The sequence below is a fragment of the Caretta caretta genome, chromosome 6 (genome assembly GCF_965140235.1).
Source record: "Caretta caretta isolate rCarCar2 chromosome 6, rCarCar1.hap1, whole genome shotgun sequence".
Lineage (NCBI taxonomy): Eukaryota > Metazoa > Chordata > Testudines > Cheloniidae > Caretta > Caretta caretta.
This window is the reverse complement of record NC_134211.1, coordinates 64,680,121-64,697,053: the sequence shown is the minus strand read 5'-3', so window position 1 is coordinate 64,697,053 and position 16,933 is coordinate 64,680,121. Positions and strand designations below refer to the sequence as shown.

General features: G+C 43.4%; 1 protein-coding gene across 2 annotated transcripts in view; it reads left to right on the top strand.

Moving 5' to 3' along the window:
• The first annotated feature begins 390 nt into the window (after nucleotides 1-390).
• MAP3K9 (mitogen-activated protein kinase kinase kinase 9) overlaps nucleotides 391-16,933 on the top strand; it is a 111,456-nt gene continuing 94,913 nt past the window's right edge. For both annotated transcript variants that reach the window (XM_048852469.2, XM_048852468.2), the window contains exons 1-2: nucleotides 391-991; nucleotides 7,653-8,066. In XM_048852469.2, the coding sequence (XP_048708426.2) occupies nucleotides 640-991; nucleotides 7,653-8,066 (766 nt within the window). In that variant the 5' untranslated portion in view covers nucleotides 391-639. The remainder of the gene's footprint in view (nucleotides 992-7,652; nucleotides 8,067-16,933) is intronic.

Sequence of the window (16,933 nt, the reverse complement as noted above, 5' to 3'; positions counted from 1 at the left end):
CAAACAAACAAATGTTCTCCTCGGGGCCAATTGCCCAATCCAAACGAAGCGTTTAATTTCATGGTTCACGCCCACATCCTCCGAGCCAATGAAAGGAGTAACACAGAGAATAGACTCCTCCACCGCAAAGAGGCAGAAGGGGCGGTGCTCTGGCGGTTTAACTGACGTAGGCCGTCAGGCCAATGAAAAACCACCACTGATGGGGCGTGGGGCCAACTGTCCCCTGCCGGTAAGCGCGAGACATCAGGAACGGGTGGGTGGGGATTTTCCTGAGAGGGGCGCAGCTGAGTATCTTCAATCAGGTAGGGGAGGTCCTGATGGACAACCTCATCAGCCAATAGAGATGATATCTGGGAGAGGAGGGCGGGGCCCGCGCTCCGGAGCAGAAGCTGCGGGAGAGGAGAGTCAGGTGGCTGAGGATGTACGGCAGTCAGAGGCGGGGGATGCGGCGGCGGCGGCGGCTCAGGAGTGCCCGGCGCTTGCCCGTGCCTGTCCCTAGACTGGGCTAAGGAAGCCCCCGCTGACCGCCGCCCGTACCTGATGCGCTGCCTGGAGGCGCCCCTGGGTCCGGCTGCATGAGCAGTGGACGCGGCGGCGCCCGGCTTCTGCGGGCGCCTCCCCCTATGGAGCAGCCGCTCCATGGAGCCCTTCACAGCGCGCAGCACCAGTCCGCAGCCGGAGGCGGGGGCCGACGGCGCCGCCAGCAGCAGCAGCCCCGGAGAGGAGCCCTCTCCGGGCGGGCCGCTCTGGACCGCAGTGTTCGAGTACGAGGCGTGCGGCGACGACGAGTTGAGCCTGCGGCCGGGGGACGTGGTGCAGGTGCTGTCCCGGGACGCGCTCGTGTCTGGGGACGAGGGCTGGTGGACGGGGCGGATCGACCAACGCGTCGGCATCTTCCCCAGCAACTACGTGAGCAGCAGCGCGCACAGCCGCCGCCAGGGCGGCGCCCAGGAGCTGCGACCCCACTACCCGCCGCCCCCGGCCATACACCGTAAGGGAGCAGCGGGCCATTGGCGGGGGGCGGGATGGGTATTATTGAGGGGCTGGAGACCCCCATCGGTGGGCTCGGGTCCGGTCGCACTGGGGCGGAAAGGGGTGGGGGCGGCCCATTGGCGGCCTAGCCTGTCACCATTTCTTGTCTCTTAATTTTAGCCAGTAAGTGACATCAAGGAGTTGCTTCCTCTGTGCTGAGGAGCCTGCAAGGGGTGGGTTGGGAGGCAGCTCCTCAGCCGCGGTAGGGCTGCTTGGTCAGGCAGTGCCAGGCTTCTGCTGCTCAAGTGTATGATTTATCATGACCTTGTCCTTAAAGTGTCTACACTGACTCCTCACCCACCCCATGGATTTTGGTATTGGTGTGGAATTATCTAGGCTAAGTGGGGCACACTGTCAATCTGGTACAGGGTTTGAGGTCACAGACACAGCTTTTTCGTCCTATTTATCCTGTTACTTGCAGCAGGGAGCTTGCAAGCTAGAAGTCAAGGTTCTAGGATCCTTACTTAGCAATAGCTCATGAAAGGATTTGATGCAGATGAAGTACTGTATACAATCCATCATGTCCTGTCTGAGAGGTGCAGGGATCCCTATAAAAAAAAATATCAGTTTCTTTACTAGTACATTACATATCCTGTTCCACCAAATGTCACTGTTCTCCTTATCCTAACACACATTTCTTCCTTTTCCACATCCTTCTCTAATTTCCAGAGGACTACATCTCCTATATTATAGGTGTAGGTCATCTCGTTGTTTCATTAACCTGAATATCTATCACTTTTTGCTAAACTAACCTGTTTTCAAGATGGTATGGTCATGCATGATGATAAAAATTTAAGGATTAAAGCTCCCAAGATTGTTTATGTAGTTTGGTGTTTCTCCCAATACACTTAGGGAAGGGTTGTTTGGAAAGAGACCAGTTAATTCTTAATTAGACATGTCAGTGTACTACTGCTACTTATCCCATATATTCCAGTTACAGTTGTGGAAAGCAAAACATTCTAGAATGTCTGCATCTAGAATATGTTTCTGTCTTCTCTGTTAATATCTTTTTCCATTAATGCTGGGAATTTAAACCCAAAATTAAGATTTTATTTTTTGAATAAGCTTATTTTGTTTAAAGCAGTGATAGAGTATACAAAAATGCTCATATAGGACAGTCAACTCCTTCAAGGAAGATCAGTGAAATGTCACTTAATGTCTTTCTCTCTGGCTCCCTGTATGCGCAAAAGTATGTAACTGGGATTAAATAGTAAATCATGTTGCCTATGGGAGAATCCTGGTTTATGAGCACCAAGAAACAGACACTGTTCAGATCGTTAAAGCTGAGTGTTGGAGCAATGATTCTGCCCTCCTCTGCTTAGCAGTTGTATGGTCCAATCTTTCCATTCAGGGAACAGCCCAAATATTTAGTGGTATGCTAGATAGCTCTGAGGGAGGCGTGGAAAGGAATCCCTCCATCACAGAGCCATTTCTGCTTCCCTGAGACTGCCCAAGATCCTGTGGCCCTAACTTTTTATTGGGAGTGCAGGGGAAATGTACATAGCAATGGATTCTCCAACCCTGTTCCATTCCCTGTGCATTGGTGCTCCAAGAGCTGCTGTAGAGTACACCCCTTGCAGCAGCCCCAAATCCTGTACGTGTACAGCAGAACTGTAGTGCCTCTGCTGTATAAGGCCTCTTTGCACTTCCTGCTGATAGGATTTGCCTCTGTGCATTAGTGGTTTTGTGTGCCCTAGTGTCTTGCTACTAAGAAGTGATGGAATTTGATCAAGCTGTATACTCATCTGTTGTGTGTGTGGCTGCTGTTGAATTGGGTTTTTACTTCAATGCTTGCGAAAGGTGCTGGACTGAAAGTCCTGGCAACTTCGTTCATGCAGATAGATGGAATAGCTTGGGCAGTAGCAGGACATTCTCTTCCACCACTCAGCCAATGTGCCTCAGTCCTAACTTGGACGGATTACCTCAAGAGGTGAAAGGATAGGTCAGGGTTTCATGCTCTGTTAATCCATGGCCTCTTTTTTGAGGCTGCCAGCAGGGGTGCTGAAGGACTGTGAATACCAATATGTGTTGTGGATTCTTGTCCACTAGCAAGTGAAATAATCATTGATGAAATGGTAATTATGCTCACGTTCAACTTAGTTTGGGTGTGAACCAGTGATCTACAGGCTCTGCAGCTTATTACCAGTTTTTTGATTGAGGAATCCATATACCTTTAATCTACTTCAGTTTATTTGATTTCTCTGTTAATTCTTAGTAATGTTACTGTCTTGGGATTTAAGTATTGTTAAAATATTCTTTCTCTTAATTTTTACACATTACATTTGAAATTAGAAAGTGAGTTAGTACTTCCAGCAAGGTGAAGAAAAATGAGGATTTCTAAAACAAATAGTTTTTTGTGCACGTCTACATCCTTGCACTACAGTAGACCAACTCATACATCTCAGTCAGTGGATTTTTATAACTATCTTTATGAAGAATGAGAATCTAGTCTGTCATAATACTTAGTCCTGCTTTGAGTGCAGGGGACTGGACTAGATGACCTCTTGAGGTCCCTTCCAGTTCTGTGATTCTGTGATTGTCCTTTATTTTGTTGATTTCTCCAAAGGTAAACTCCTAGTTATTCCCTTAGATTTTCTTGATTAGACTGTCTGTGGGTGAAGGAAGATTGTGAGGTTGCTATCCCAATTTACCTGAAAGCAACATACATACGGAAAATGAAACCGAAAACAAACTTTTAAGTTCACAAGTACTTCCTTATTCTAACTACAAATGAAGTTTTGCTGTGAGACGCAAGCTTATGTGTGGAGGAACAAAGACTCAAATAATCACTGGGCATAAAACCACATTCTGTTTCCAGCATGACAGTATAACTTGCAAATCAGGCTAGAATTACAAGATACAAACATGGCAGTTCTGTCTCTCCCCTTCCTTGTGGAGAATCCGTCATGCTTTGGCTTTCTTTTTAATAACCCATTTCTTCCTTCCATCCCCAGCACTGCCTTCTACATTTTCTGTTTCCTTTGTATGTCAGTTTTTAGGGTAAGCTTTTGTAATGGAGCAGAGCGTCTGGAAGAATTTTATTACTACATCCAGAGTCACTTCGGTTCCTTGTCCAGCTTTTGAGCCATTAACTAAACAAGATGCATTGCTAGAGGAACTGTCCATTCAGCACCCCTGGGGTCACTGGACTCTTTTCACTGGAGTGTGTAGGTTGATATCAAATCTGGGTGTAAAGATTTTGCTATATGTCTCAAGTTTCTCTAACTAATTAACATCAGGCCAGCACTGATTCATCACTTTTCTGCACTCCTTTCCTCTACCTTTTTAGCTTATTAGCTAAAGTACATATGGGAAAATCCTATGATCAACAGCCTCTCTAAAGCATTTTCAGAGGGTAGATTGTTGGATCCATAAAGCTAGTTTTGTAGTTGTGTATCTGCACATAAAGTACATTTTAACTTCCCTTTTTCTCTATAGAAGCAGGCTATAGGGAAACTGTGCAACTGCTGGAATTCAGCTGAAAGATTCAAAAAGTAGAAGAGGGGCACTGTTTCCTGTTTTGAATCTTCTTCTAGCAAGAGGTACCAGGGCTAGTCCTTGCACTGGAGGGCCTCAACACAACTGTAATAATGCCTCTTAGATGCTTTCAGTGCCAAAATAATTGGCTCATGTCAGTTATTGCTCTTGTCTTAGAAAGGCTTGATTTAAAATATCACTAATATTTTTGGTCAGAAACTGGTACTGTGATCTCTGCAGTCATGTAGATAACCAGTGTTAGAACACCAAAGTGCCATTACTGTAGGAGTGATACTGTCTTCTTGTGTAGGAGAAAAAGGCTGTATACCGTTAGCTTTCCAGCTCTGTTCAACAGGGTGGTTACATGAAGAAAAATAGATCTTCGGAATGATTGACAAGTGTAACCTGGGCTCCCCTGTTTTAGGCTTTCTTTTTTCTTTCTTTTTTTTTTTTTTTTTTTGTCTTTTGGACTACAAAGGACTTTTCCCTCTTGTATTGAAAGAGTCATAGGAGTCAAGAAAGTTGTATGGGTTGAAAACTCTTGGTGCTGAAGGAAGGCAGTGTAATGATAGATGAAATAGTTGAGGTGTTGAAGGTGAGAATTCTGTTGCGCTGATGCTATTGTGTGAGGAAGCTTTATAGCTAACATTGGCAGAATTTGATTTTTAGTAACAATTTTGATGCATATTGATCTTTTAAAGCATTCTTTTCAGTTTAAATTTTCAGTTGTGGGAAATTTGGGTGTGGGTCAGACCATTATTTAATGAAATGTTGAGATTCAAAAAGTTAAAAGTTTATGATTATTAAAACACATTATCAACAGCACATGAAAATATATGAAGCAAATACCCTTAAATCAGTCTCTAAATTCTCAAGCAGCATTTTTCTTACTTTGCCTATCTGTAAAGTTTGAGTATTATTGATGGAATTATTTTCTTGTGGATTTGTGTGTGTTTGGTGAAATTGATGTTTACTGACATTCGCTGATTAAAAATCTAATCCTTCCAAGCCTAATTATAGCATCTCAATCTTGCTTGTGTCTAATCCATGTTTTCTTGATCTTGGTCAGAAACAAGTCAACGAAAATTACAAACAAACTTAATTTTGTGCAATCACCAGTCTGATGAGCCAGTATATACAGTTCAAGGTTCTGCTGTGTTGTGTTTGGGTGTGTTTAAATAAATCTTTAAAACGATGACCCTCTGGTTTTCCATATTAAATATTTCCTTATCAAAGACACATTATGTGTTGGTCTAAAGATGACTTCTCTTTTTATCAGTTCTGCAACCTCAGTGTGAAGTGTGAAAATCCAGCTGTGCTCTCTGTCAAATAATGTCAGTGACATCAGAACTCTGCTGACAATTCTGTTGACCTGTTCGGCAGACAGCCCTGCAGCCTATACAGCCAAACAGTAGTGAAAACATGTTTTGTAGCAGTTGAATAAGCATAGACACAGAAGGAGCAAATGCAATTTTTGTTTGCTTTTGACTAAGTCTGTAGCAGTGGCGACTAAGTCTGTAGCAGTGGCTACTATGTGAATAGAGTATAATCCTGACGCATCATGTGATGGGGTCAGGAAATAAAAAAAATAGTATTTTAACAGCATTTATTTGTGTCAAACTGTGGCTGTTTTAATAAAGGTGCATCACAAACTAAACACACAGCCTGAAGATAAAGTTCAATGAACTTATGCGCGGATGAAGAACATTTTGTACTCCTGAGGGCATTCTGCGCCAAAAAATTAAAAATTCTGCGCACAATATCTTAAAATTCTGCAAAATTCTGTAAATTTAATTTATCAAATAAATGTGGAGGCTCCAGCATGGCATTGGGGAGCACAGGCCACTGGCTGTACAGAGGTGGGAGATCACTCTGCAAATCACGCCCTGGGACATGGACTCAGTGGTGAGGCTGCACCCAACCCTGACACAGCACAAGTACTGGATCTGCCCCAGAAACACCCCAGGGCCTTGCCCCTCCATACCAGGTGCATCAGGTGTGGGCAGGCAGGCTCAGCCCAGCAGGATCCAAGTATGGAAGGGCTTAGTGTGGGGGGGATCCAGATGTGAGTTGAGAGGTTTCTGTGTGGGGCAGTCTGGGTGTGGGCGGCTCAGTGGGGGATCCGAGTGCAGGGAGGATCTGGATGCACAGGGGCTTGTTGGGTGGTTCTGGGTGCCACTGTAATGGGACTCAGCGGGGTGTGGGGGGGATAGAGCTCAGCAGGGGGGTATGGTTATGGGGGTTTACTGGGGGGGTTGCTGGGGGAGTGGGGCTTGATGGGGATCGGGTTGCAGGTGGCTTGGTGGGCTGGTCTGGGTGCAGAGGGGTTCATTGGGGGGGCAAGGTTCAGAGTGCTGTGGGGGGTGGCTCAGTGGGTATGAGGTGGTCTGGATGTATGGGGGTTGAACGGATGGGGGAGCAGTTCCCCATACAGTGATCCCTCCCCCTGCAGCTGAGGAGTGATGTGCGCAGGAAGCGGGGCACGGGTAGTTTGCAGAGCTTTCTGCAGCCTGGGGAAAAATCTGGGGGTGGGTCTGATCCAGCCCCGGATGCTGTGCAGGGGAAGAGGAAGTCCTGTCTTCCCCAGCCCAGCCAGGAGTAGCAGCTGAGCCTGTCGCAGGGTAGGAGCCACCAGTTTGGTCTTCCCCAGTCCTGCCCCCTTCCCCACAGTGATTTAAGTCTCTGCTGGCTGCCCTGGGCACCCAAAACATACTGCTGAGGCGGGGGGGGGGGTGTCGCGTGACTGCTTTTATGGCTTCCCTTTGCTTCCCCATCAGAAAGTTTTTTTGTTGTTGTTTTGTTTGGCAGGGAAGCAAAGAAATCTGCAGGGGGACATGAATTCTGCACATGCGCAGCAATGCAGAATTCCCCCAGGAGTAATTTTCACCATGGGTTTTACAAAGTATTTATAAAAATTTGCCCGCCCCCAGAAGATCTCTCAGATCACAGTAGAGAGGCACAGGGCTATCTTTTTCATTCCTACTGTTTAAGGGGGAGTCTAGTAAGTAGTTCACTTATGGCTTCTATTAGAGATTGACTTATTTTGTAAGGATGGCATTGGGCATCACAGACTTTTCCACATATGAACTAGTGGTTGGGTAATTCTTAAGAACAGTTTAACATTTATTTTTTTCTCTCCATAGTACTGGAGATTGACTTCTCAGAGCTGTCTCTGGAGGAAATCATTGGCATAGGAGGCTTTGGAAAAGTCTATCGAGCTGTTTGGGAAGGAGACGAAGTTGCTGTGAAGGCAGCTCGTTATGACCCTGATGAGGATATCAGCCAGACCATTGAGAATGTCCGCCAAGAGGCCAAGCTCTTTGCTATGTTAAAGCATCCCAACATCATTGCCCTCAGGGGAGTGTGTCTGAAGGAACCTACCCTCTGCCTGATCATGGAGTTTGCCCGTGGTGGGTCGCTAAATAGGGTGCTGTCAGGTAAAAGGATCCCCCCAGACATACTAGTCAACTGGGCTGTCCAGATTGTCAGGGGAATGAATTACCTGCATGATGAAGCGATTGTTCCTATTATCCACCGTGACCTCAAGTCCAGCAACAGTAAGTACTATGCATTATGTGGCCGGGGTTGGGATTGGGTTTTGAAAGGGAGTGCTAAAGGAGGAGGAATATTGCTAATTTAAATCCTGTGTTGTGAACCACTGTATCTTCTAATGCAATCCATTGGAGGTAAGAAAACTGAGTGTTGCAAGGAAGCTAAGTTCTCAGCAATATGGTGGTAAGCATCTTATAAACAAAGAGTTAGAGCAAGTGTTAATTTCACAGTGTCAGTCGTGTACTTTGCAGAGGTAACCAAGTTGCTTGCATGCAGTAAAGGACCATATTTCCCCAATAGGAAGCATATTTGTACAGTGAGCTAATATACATACTTATTTACAAACAACCAATACTCCTGAGATCTCAAAAGAAGTTGAATTGAGTCACTTCAACATATATCAGTATGTAGGAAAGTACCACTGAATTTAAAATGCAAATTTGCATTATCCTTTGGTAGGATAATGAGCCTCGTTAAACCTGAGGTAAATGTAAGTAATACTTAATATTAGGAACCTAGGAATTGTCATACTGGATCAGGCCAGTGGTCCAGATGTGGTTGAGTTTGCTGTTTCTAACAGTGGCCAGTACCAGATGCTGCAGAAAAAAGTACAAGAGACCTTACATTTGGCAGATGTGGAATGATCTGCTCTCATTGTTAGGTCTCCCCCTAATCCCTTATAATTAGAGATTGGGATTAAGATCTAAAGCATAATGTTGCTTTCAAATTTGTTAGCATTAACTGTTATAACTTTAGATATCCTCATCCCTGTAAATGTTCAATCCCTTTTTAAATCTTAAGTTTTTGACCTCGGGGAAATTCTGTGGCTATAAATTTCATAGTTGAATTATGAGTTGTATGGAAAAAGTGTTTAGTCTTTGTTACATTTTTAATCAATTGAATGTCCCTCTGGTCTTGTGTTTCACGACAGGGAGCACAGAAGTTCTCAACCAACTTTCTTTATAACATTAATTCTTACATGCTGCTGTCATTGCTCCTTTTATTCATCTCTTTTCTAAAGTAAATAATCGCGGTTTTTAAATGTCTTCATAGGAGAGTTTTTCCCAGAATCCTAAACATTTTCATTTCCCTTCTGTGTTGTGGGTTAAAGGCATATTAGTAAATGCGCTGAAGTGAAGAGTTGACCAGAGTAGGTCCTAGCTCTGACGCTGCCCTATTCGTGAATTGTTGTGCTTGTTTTCTCCATCTGTAAGAAAACATTTATTTGCCTATTTCATAAGGAGGCTGTGAGACTTCATTCATTAACACTCTCAGAACATTTTGAATTATTCAGTGAAAGGTACCATAAAACATAAAACTTATTTTTAAAACTCCTTTTGTCTGTACATTTCATTTTGAATTCGTTGAGTCTTAAAAATGTAGAGCATTGCAAGCTGCATGATAAGTTAAGTACCTCAGCAAAGCACAGAGTTTTGGTCAACATCAGAGGGATAGAGAAGCAAAATGTTATAGCTTATCCGTACCATCTCTTCTGTGAAGAGCAACAGTAAATGTTGACAAAGTAAATTGGTGGTGCCTGCTCCACTGCAGATGAAGTCAGGCCAACTAAGACGTGAGATAATTTTTCAAAAATCCCACCCAACCCGATTTGGGAGGAAACAGTACGTTAAGTATTAAGGGGGGGGGGAGAGAATGAGTGAGTGCCTGGATGGGGTAAAGGCAAAGAGAATATGAGAATTATTTTTCAAGTCCAGAGGCCTCTCTTGTTGAGAGGGGAAAGGCTGAGAATTTTTTGCATCAATGCTGTGCAGCTATGCCATTTAGGCCTGCCCAGCAGCACTCCATCGAGGACTGTGAGTTAAAGATGTTATCAGAAAAAAAAAACCAGGAACATTGGAAGGGGAAAAGTTTCTGCTATAACCCAGCAAGAGCTGCAGAAAGCAGCAGGACAGTAAACAAGCTAAATACCAAGGTTGGTAGTAGAGGAAGGGGTGTTAAAATAATGGAATCTTATTATAGATAATCTGTCTCCCACAGTTTGCAAATATGGAAGCAATCTAGTTGGTACTACAACTATGGACTCAGCATAGTATAGATGCTTGATTGCTCAGTTTTTTTAAAGTTTATCTGTCAAACTATATAACTGCAACGAGTGACTTTGTTTTTATTGTTTTACATCCAGAAGAGTGTCTATATCTATGAAATACTTAAATTCCCAGATTATTTTGGCATTGAGGACACAAATCAAGTTGTAAACTTTATTTTCCTGTGGTGCATGATGTATGACCTTCAGAGCCTCAGAGTTTAGAAAGAGTTCATGTTTGAATGTATACTCTGTATAAATATTAACAAACAAGAGTTTTGAAAAAAAAATATGGAATATTTTTGAGGGACTGAATGGTTTAATTGGCAGGTACTGGAGAAGCTGTGTCTTTCAAAGTAGAATCCTATTTCTATACCTTCCAAAGGTTTTGAAAATAATGGGCTTGGACTTCTTCTTTGGGAAGATGTCACAGGTTGGCTGACCCTCTTCTAAGGGGTATTGGGCCCAGCCTTGCCTGTGACAGATCAGCTACCCTCCCAGCTGATTCTGATAGGGGCATCTGATAACTAGCCTAATTATTAGACCTAACTAAGAAGGGGTTATGGGCTGCCTACAAAAGAGCTGTGAGAGCTTAGTTGGGAGAGGAAACTGCAGAAGGACAGTTGGCGCCTATGGTAGGTCCTGTAGAAGGGTAACTCCCAGATAAATTGCCTGGAGGAGGATTGAGCAGTGTTGCAGGAGGGAGGCTGGCTCCTGTGATTGGGAGCTCTGAGGATCTGATACGAGGGGTTTGGTTGTTTCGTGGACAGTGTCAGAAAACAAATGTAATCCTTAAAGATGGCTGACCCTGTACTCATGACTTTTGAGAGGTCTGTGCCGTACTTTAGGGTGCATAATGATATTTTGCTGCCAAGTGACTTCCAACAAGGACAACACTTAGGACAGAAGAATCCCATGCACTACTACAGACGAGGGACCGAATGGCTAGGCTGCAGTTCTGCAGAAAAGGACCTAGGGATTACAGTGGATGAGAAGCTGGATATGAGTCAACAGTGTGCCCTTGTTGCCAAGAAGGCGAACGGCATTTTGGGCTGTAAAGTAGGGGCATTGCCAGCAGTTTGAGGGACAAGATCGTTCCTCTCTATTTGACATTGGTGAGGCCTCATCTGGAATACTGTGTCCAGTTTTGGGCCCCACGCTACAAGAATGATGTGGAAAAATTGGAAAGAGTCCAGCAGAGGATAACAAAAATGATTGGGGGCTGGAGCACGTGACTTACAAGGGAACTGGGATTGTTTTGTCTGCAGAAGAGAATAATGAGGGGGGATTTGATGGCTGCTTTCAACTACCTGAAGGGAGGTTCCAAAGAGGATGGATCTGGACTGTTCTCAGTGGTACTAGATGACAGAACAAGGAGTAATGGTCTCAAGTTGCAGTGGGGGAGGTTTAGGTTGGATGTTAGGGAAAAAAATTTCACTAGGAGGGTGGTGAAGCGCTAGAATGGGTTACCTAGGGAAGTGGTGGAATCTCCTTCCTTAGAGGTTTTTAAGGTCAGGCTTGATAAAGCCCTGGCTGGGATGATTTAGTTGGGGATTGGTCCTGTTTTGAGCAGGAGGTTGGACTAGATGACCTCCTGAGGTCCCTTCCAACCCTGATATTCTATGAATTGTATTGTAATGGACAGACTTAGAATCTGTTAGGCAAGCTTTCTAATGGTTCCTTCAATGGGGTGTATAATTCCAATTATGTAACTGTGTAAGTACAGCAGCTGTTTTGGGATTTATCCCCCGCACAATGCCTTTTCTCCTTTAAAAAAAAAAATGGAGAAAGGTGTTTTTTTCCCTCTAGTATGTTATTAATATGGTTTCCCTTTGTATTGCATAGTGTTTGATAGGCTCAGAATTTATCCAGCATAAGGAATTAAACAAATTGGCCAAGACTTTCAGATACTGAGCACTCCCCATCTCTGACTTCTACCCCTTTTTGTGTTTCTAGTGGGATAAAGGAAGTAACATAGCTTTTCTTGTTTACTTCTCTCATGCATCAACCTTAGAGATGGCCGCACAGGAATAATGCCAATTAACTGATGCTGCAAGGAGCCAGCCAGCAAGGGATACTTGGTTGGTTCAGTAAAATATGGTTATTTTTTGCAATATATTGTGGGGTTATTTTTCAGATATTACTCATCCAAGATCTTAAAAGCACTTTACAAAAGGCAGTCTCTATTTTACAAAAAGGGAAACTGAAGCGCAGGGCAATTAAGTGACATGGTCAAGGTGATATAGTGTGGTAAGGGCAGAGCTGAGAATAAAACCCAGGAGTTCTGATTCCAATCTTGTGTTTTTAATATATCCTTCCTTTCTAACACATTGAATCTAAAAGGTATTGCAGTTTTTGGTGTATCATGTAAAGTACAAAATATCCATATCGATACTTCAAAGCTGCTGCTTTCTAATGACTTCCCATCACTGCCATGCTTTTGGCTCCCCATTCTATAAAACTGTGAAACCTCCTTTCCAACAACTCCCAAATACAACTAACTTCAGCATGAATCTGAACAGCTGACCCAGCAATTCATAATATTAATTGATTTTAAAAAAATAGGTGTAGCGCATTTAACCTTTATTTCCAGGTAAGTATCTTAAATCTAGCTCAAGGGTAATAGTGACTGAAATTTGTTATTGTTTGATAGGTCTGTATGAAATGGTGGCCTCAATTAATTTTCTAGGTATAGCATAGCCCAGTTACAACTGACCCTCTTCCTGACAGTCTCATCAGAGGGAAAAACTGAGTGGATATGAAACCACTGCCTTTCTCTCCTCTCTTCCCACCCCCAACTGCCACAATCCCAGAGTTGGATCCATTCAGGGCAAGGTTAAGGTGCACTGGCAGGGCAGCATGGAAGTCTGCAGAGTGTGTGTGTGTGTAAACCGCTGACTAAACTCTCCCAGACTTTCAATCTGGCATCTTCCATCAGAATTGAACTTGCTCACCAACACTACTTTCTTTAAAAAGGTAAGATTTCTATATAAGGTGAGGGAGGCTGTTTTATGAGGTAATCAGAGTTATTTGTTCTTAGGCATAGAGATTGGTGCCTCCCCACCAATACGAGGGTGAGAGATGGGAGCATTGTCACTTTCTAGCCGATAAACTGGTATGAAGAAAAGGAGTACTTGTGGCACCTTAGAGACTAACCAATTTATTTGAGCGTAATCTTTCGTGAGCTACAGCTCACTTCATCGGATGCATACTGTGGAAAGTTTAGAAGATCTTATTATATACACACAAAGCATGAAACAATACCTCCTCCCACCCCACTCTCCTGCTGGTAATAGCTTATCTAAAGTGATCACTCTCTTTACAATGTGTATGATGATCAAGTTGGGCCATTTCCAGCACAAATCCAGGTTTTCTCACCCCCCCCCCCCACACACACACTGTAAACTGGTATGCTAATTTTACACACATGCATGTAGGTTCAGTGGGGAGTGCAGGGAGCACTAATTAGTTCTGTATTTTTTTAAGATCATAAAGGTGAGCAAGAATATATACTTCTGGAGACCTGTGACCAACTTAAGGAATATTGTAGACTGACCTTTCGAGGTTCTGTCCTTTGTCAGTTTGCCAGTCTTTGTGGATACATTTTACAATGCTACTAGAAATCTACAGGATGTGGTGAGCTCTCTACTCCTGCATTATTCTCTGCCAAAAAGAAGTCTCTCACTTACTGCCCACTCATCAGTCACAACATTGGTTATTGGGCCTGAGGAGTTATTTCCCTGTCTGCATGCAATTATATGCTGGTGCTAACTTTTTATTTTTGCTACTGATATATTGGAAAATCCATTCGTTAAGACTTTCAAGAGAGTGGGAAAGTTTTAGTTAGGCCCCTTTGTTTTTCTTAACTGGTCTAAATTAATGGCGCCTCTTTTTTCTTAAGGAGATTATACAGATACTTTCTTGTTTTCAATTATACAACTTTGAAGGCAGTTGTTACTCTAATTCTGTGATCTAAGGGGGGGCTGTTACTTTCATTTTGAAAAGTCTTTTGGTTCAGTATTTTAATAAATATTACATTATACCAATTCTAAGTCCCATGCTCAAAACGCAGAGACTACATGGGGTATTTGATACCCATGAGACCAGTCTGAATAAAACCACCAAATATTATTAAGACAAAACTGAACAAACAGAAGTTCTTATTTCTTTGGGCAGAAATAGAATTACCGACTGGAAGAGTCAAAATTCCATTCATATTAAACAAGGTTGTATTTTTAAACCTGGTTAATAACTGATTGCTGCAGGGTCTGAGATTCTGCTGTATAATAACTGTTGATATCATTAAGTCATAATCTAATTGCTGTGTAGTGAGACCACATGAGATATAGATATAATACTGTTTGGGGTGGGGGAACTAGGTGATTCACCTTACCACCTCTTCTGTATTACAGGGCTTCCTATTGGTTCTCTTTATTGAGTGTGCTTGTGGTATGAAAGGAAGGAGACAGACTAACCTTTAAGGGGGAACTGACTGCATTGTAGCAGGAAGCCTTTTACCTTCCAGAACCTCATTTGTTTCCTGGTAATAGGTAGGATCAACTCTGTGCACTCCCATCAGGTTGCTGCCTCTCCTGTCTTGGGATTTGAGTGTTTTTTTGTTTTAATTGTAGCACACAGTCAGGTTGTGATGCTAATAGTACTGTCAGCTGTAGTTTGCAATCCATCATGGATCTGTGAGCCTCTCTGTAGCCACTGTTTAGAAGCATGGAGTTAGTTCCATTTTCTGTTAAAATCGAAGTTAGATTTAGATATTAAACATCAACTTCTAGGGTACTGCACTTATACTGATACCTAGGGCCCAATGAAATTCATGGTCCATTTTGGTCAATTTCACAGTCATGGGATTTAAAAAAATCATAAATTTCATGATTTCAACTATTTAAATCTGAAATTTCATGGTGTTGTAGCTGTAGGGGTCCTGACCCAAAAGGAGTTGTGGGGAGGTCGCAAGGTTATTGTAGGGAGAGTTGCGGTACTACTACCCATACTTCTGCACAGCTGCTGCTGGTGGCTCTGCCTTCAGAGCTGGGCAGCTGGAGAGCGGCAGCTGCTGGCTGGGAGCCCAGCTCTGAAGGCAGAGCCACCATGAGCAACTGCACAGAAGTAAGGGTGGCATGACATAGTATTGCCACCCTTATTTCTGTGCTGCTGACTGCAGAGCTGGGTCCTCACTCAGCAGCCACCACTCTTAGCAGCACAGAAGTAAAAGTGGCATTGTATGCTATTGCCACCCTTAATTCTGCGCTACTGCTGGCAGGGTGCTGGCTTCGGAGTGGGTGTCCGGCCAACAGCCGCCGCTCTCCGCCCTCCCAGCTCTGAAGACAGCACAGACGTAAGGGCGGCAATACCGTGACCCTCCTAAAATAACCTTGTGACCCTCCCTGGCAACTCCCTTTTGGGTCAGGATCCCCAATTTGAGAAACACTGGTCTCCCCCGGTGAAATCTGTGTAGTATAGCGTAAAAGCACACAAAAGACCAGATTTCACGGTCCATGACGTGTTTTTCATGGCCATGAATTTGGTAGAGCCCTACTCATAGCTATGGGGATATACTGCCCCCCAGTTACTATGGAGCTGTGCTGCGGTGAGGGAAGGAGGTTAAGGAGAGAGATCTCACGCTGCATATAACTAAAAGAAAACTGCACAAAGTGGAAACGTGATGGCAAATGTAGCAACAAATCTATTCCACTTTACCTTTATATTTCCAGCTGGAGATGGCTCCTGCTGAAGCTTTGTCAAATATACTGTAATAAATATATATAGACACTATTATAATAGACCTATACTTTCAAAAATCTTAGTGGACCTAATTCAGAAAATGTCATTAATGTGATTCCTGCCTGATACTCCCATGACATTGCTGATGTTTCTTGATTTTGCTGTCTTGATTCCAGGAAGTCCCTTTATCCCCAAACTTTCAAGTTGATGTGATTTGAGAAAGAACTGAGCTGGCTTCTAGACTTAATTATTTCCCATGGAACACTTAAATGATTATAAAGTGCAGGCTAATTCAAGCCTAAAAAAGAAAGGTGCTCTAAACGAAGCAATTGGCAGGAATTGAATCTCAATCCACAAAGGAGAAACTACACTTTTTTCCAGGGTTCTCTTCTTCCCCCCCCCCCCCCGCCCCAAACATTCAAGATGTTTTTACACTCAAACAAAAAAACTTACTTCACCCTAGCTGAGTGAAATATATCAATTCTAAATTTATCATGGCTCTGGAGGCCTTCCCCTTCCCCCATTAAGCATTAGCTCTTTAGTGTTACTGTACAGTACATCTTAAACTCCAGGAAGCTGTCACATTCATCACATCCTCCAGATTGATAGACTGGGACAGCTGGCGAGCTTTGCTGGACTCACACACATCTGATAATTAAAATGCTTTTGCTTCCACGATGTAGGCAAATATGTTCCCCCTTTTAATATAGCTGATGCTGGATAGGGTTGGGTGTGGAAGAATATCTGCTTGTTAGCAGAATCAGCATTCACATCGTGTTTTTTCTTTCCAAATTATGGAATTTCAAGGGTGGCCAATGAAGTCCTTGCTACAGAATCTTTTAAAATGTTTAACTTGTGGGGCTAAATTCACACCTGGTGTAAGAAGACACAGTCCCCCTGAACTAGTGGCAAAGTATCCAGCACAGTAGGTGATGACAGGGCCTATAATCATGTAATGAGGGGGAGTATGCATATAGTGTGTAGGGAAGCCCAAACCTAGTCCATATGCAAGTCTGTTACTCACTTCAAGTACAGTAGTTGAAAGAATTTCTTTCCTAAATGCAGGATCACCAAGAACAAATTGCACAA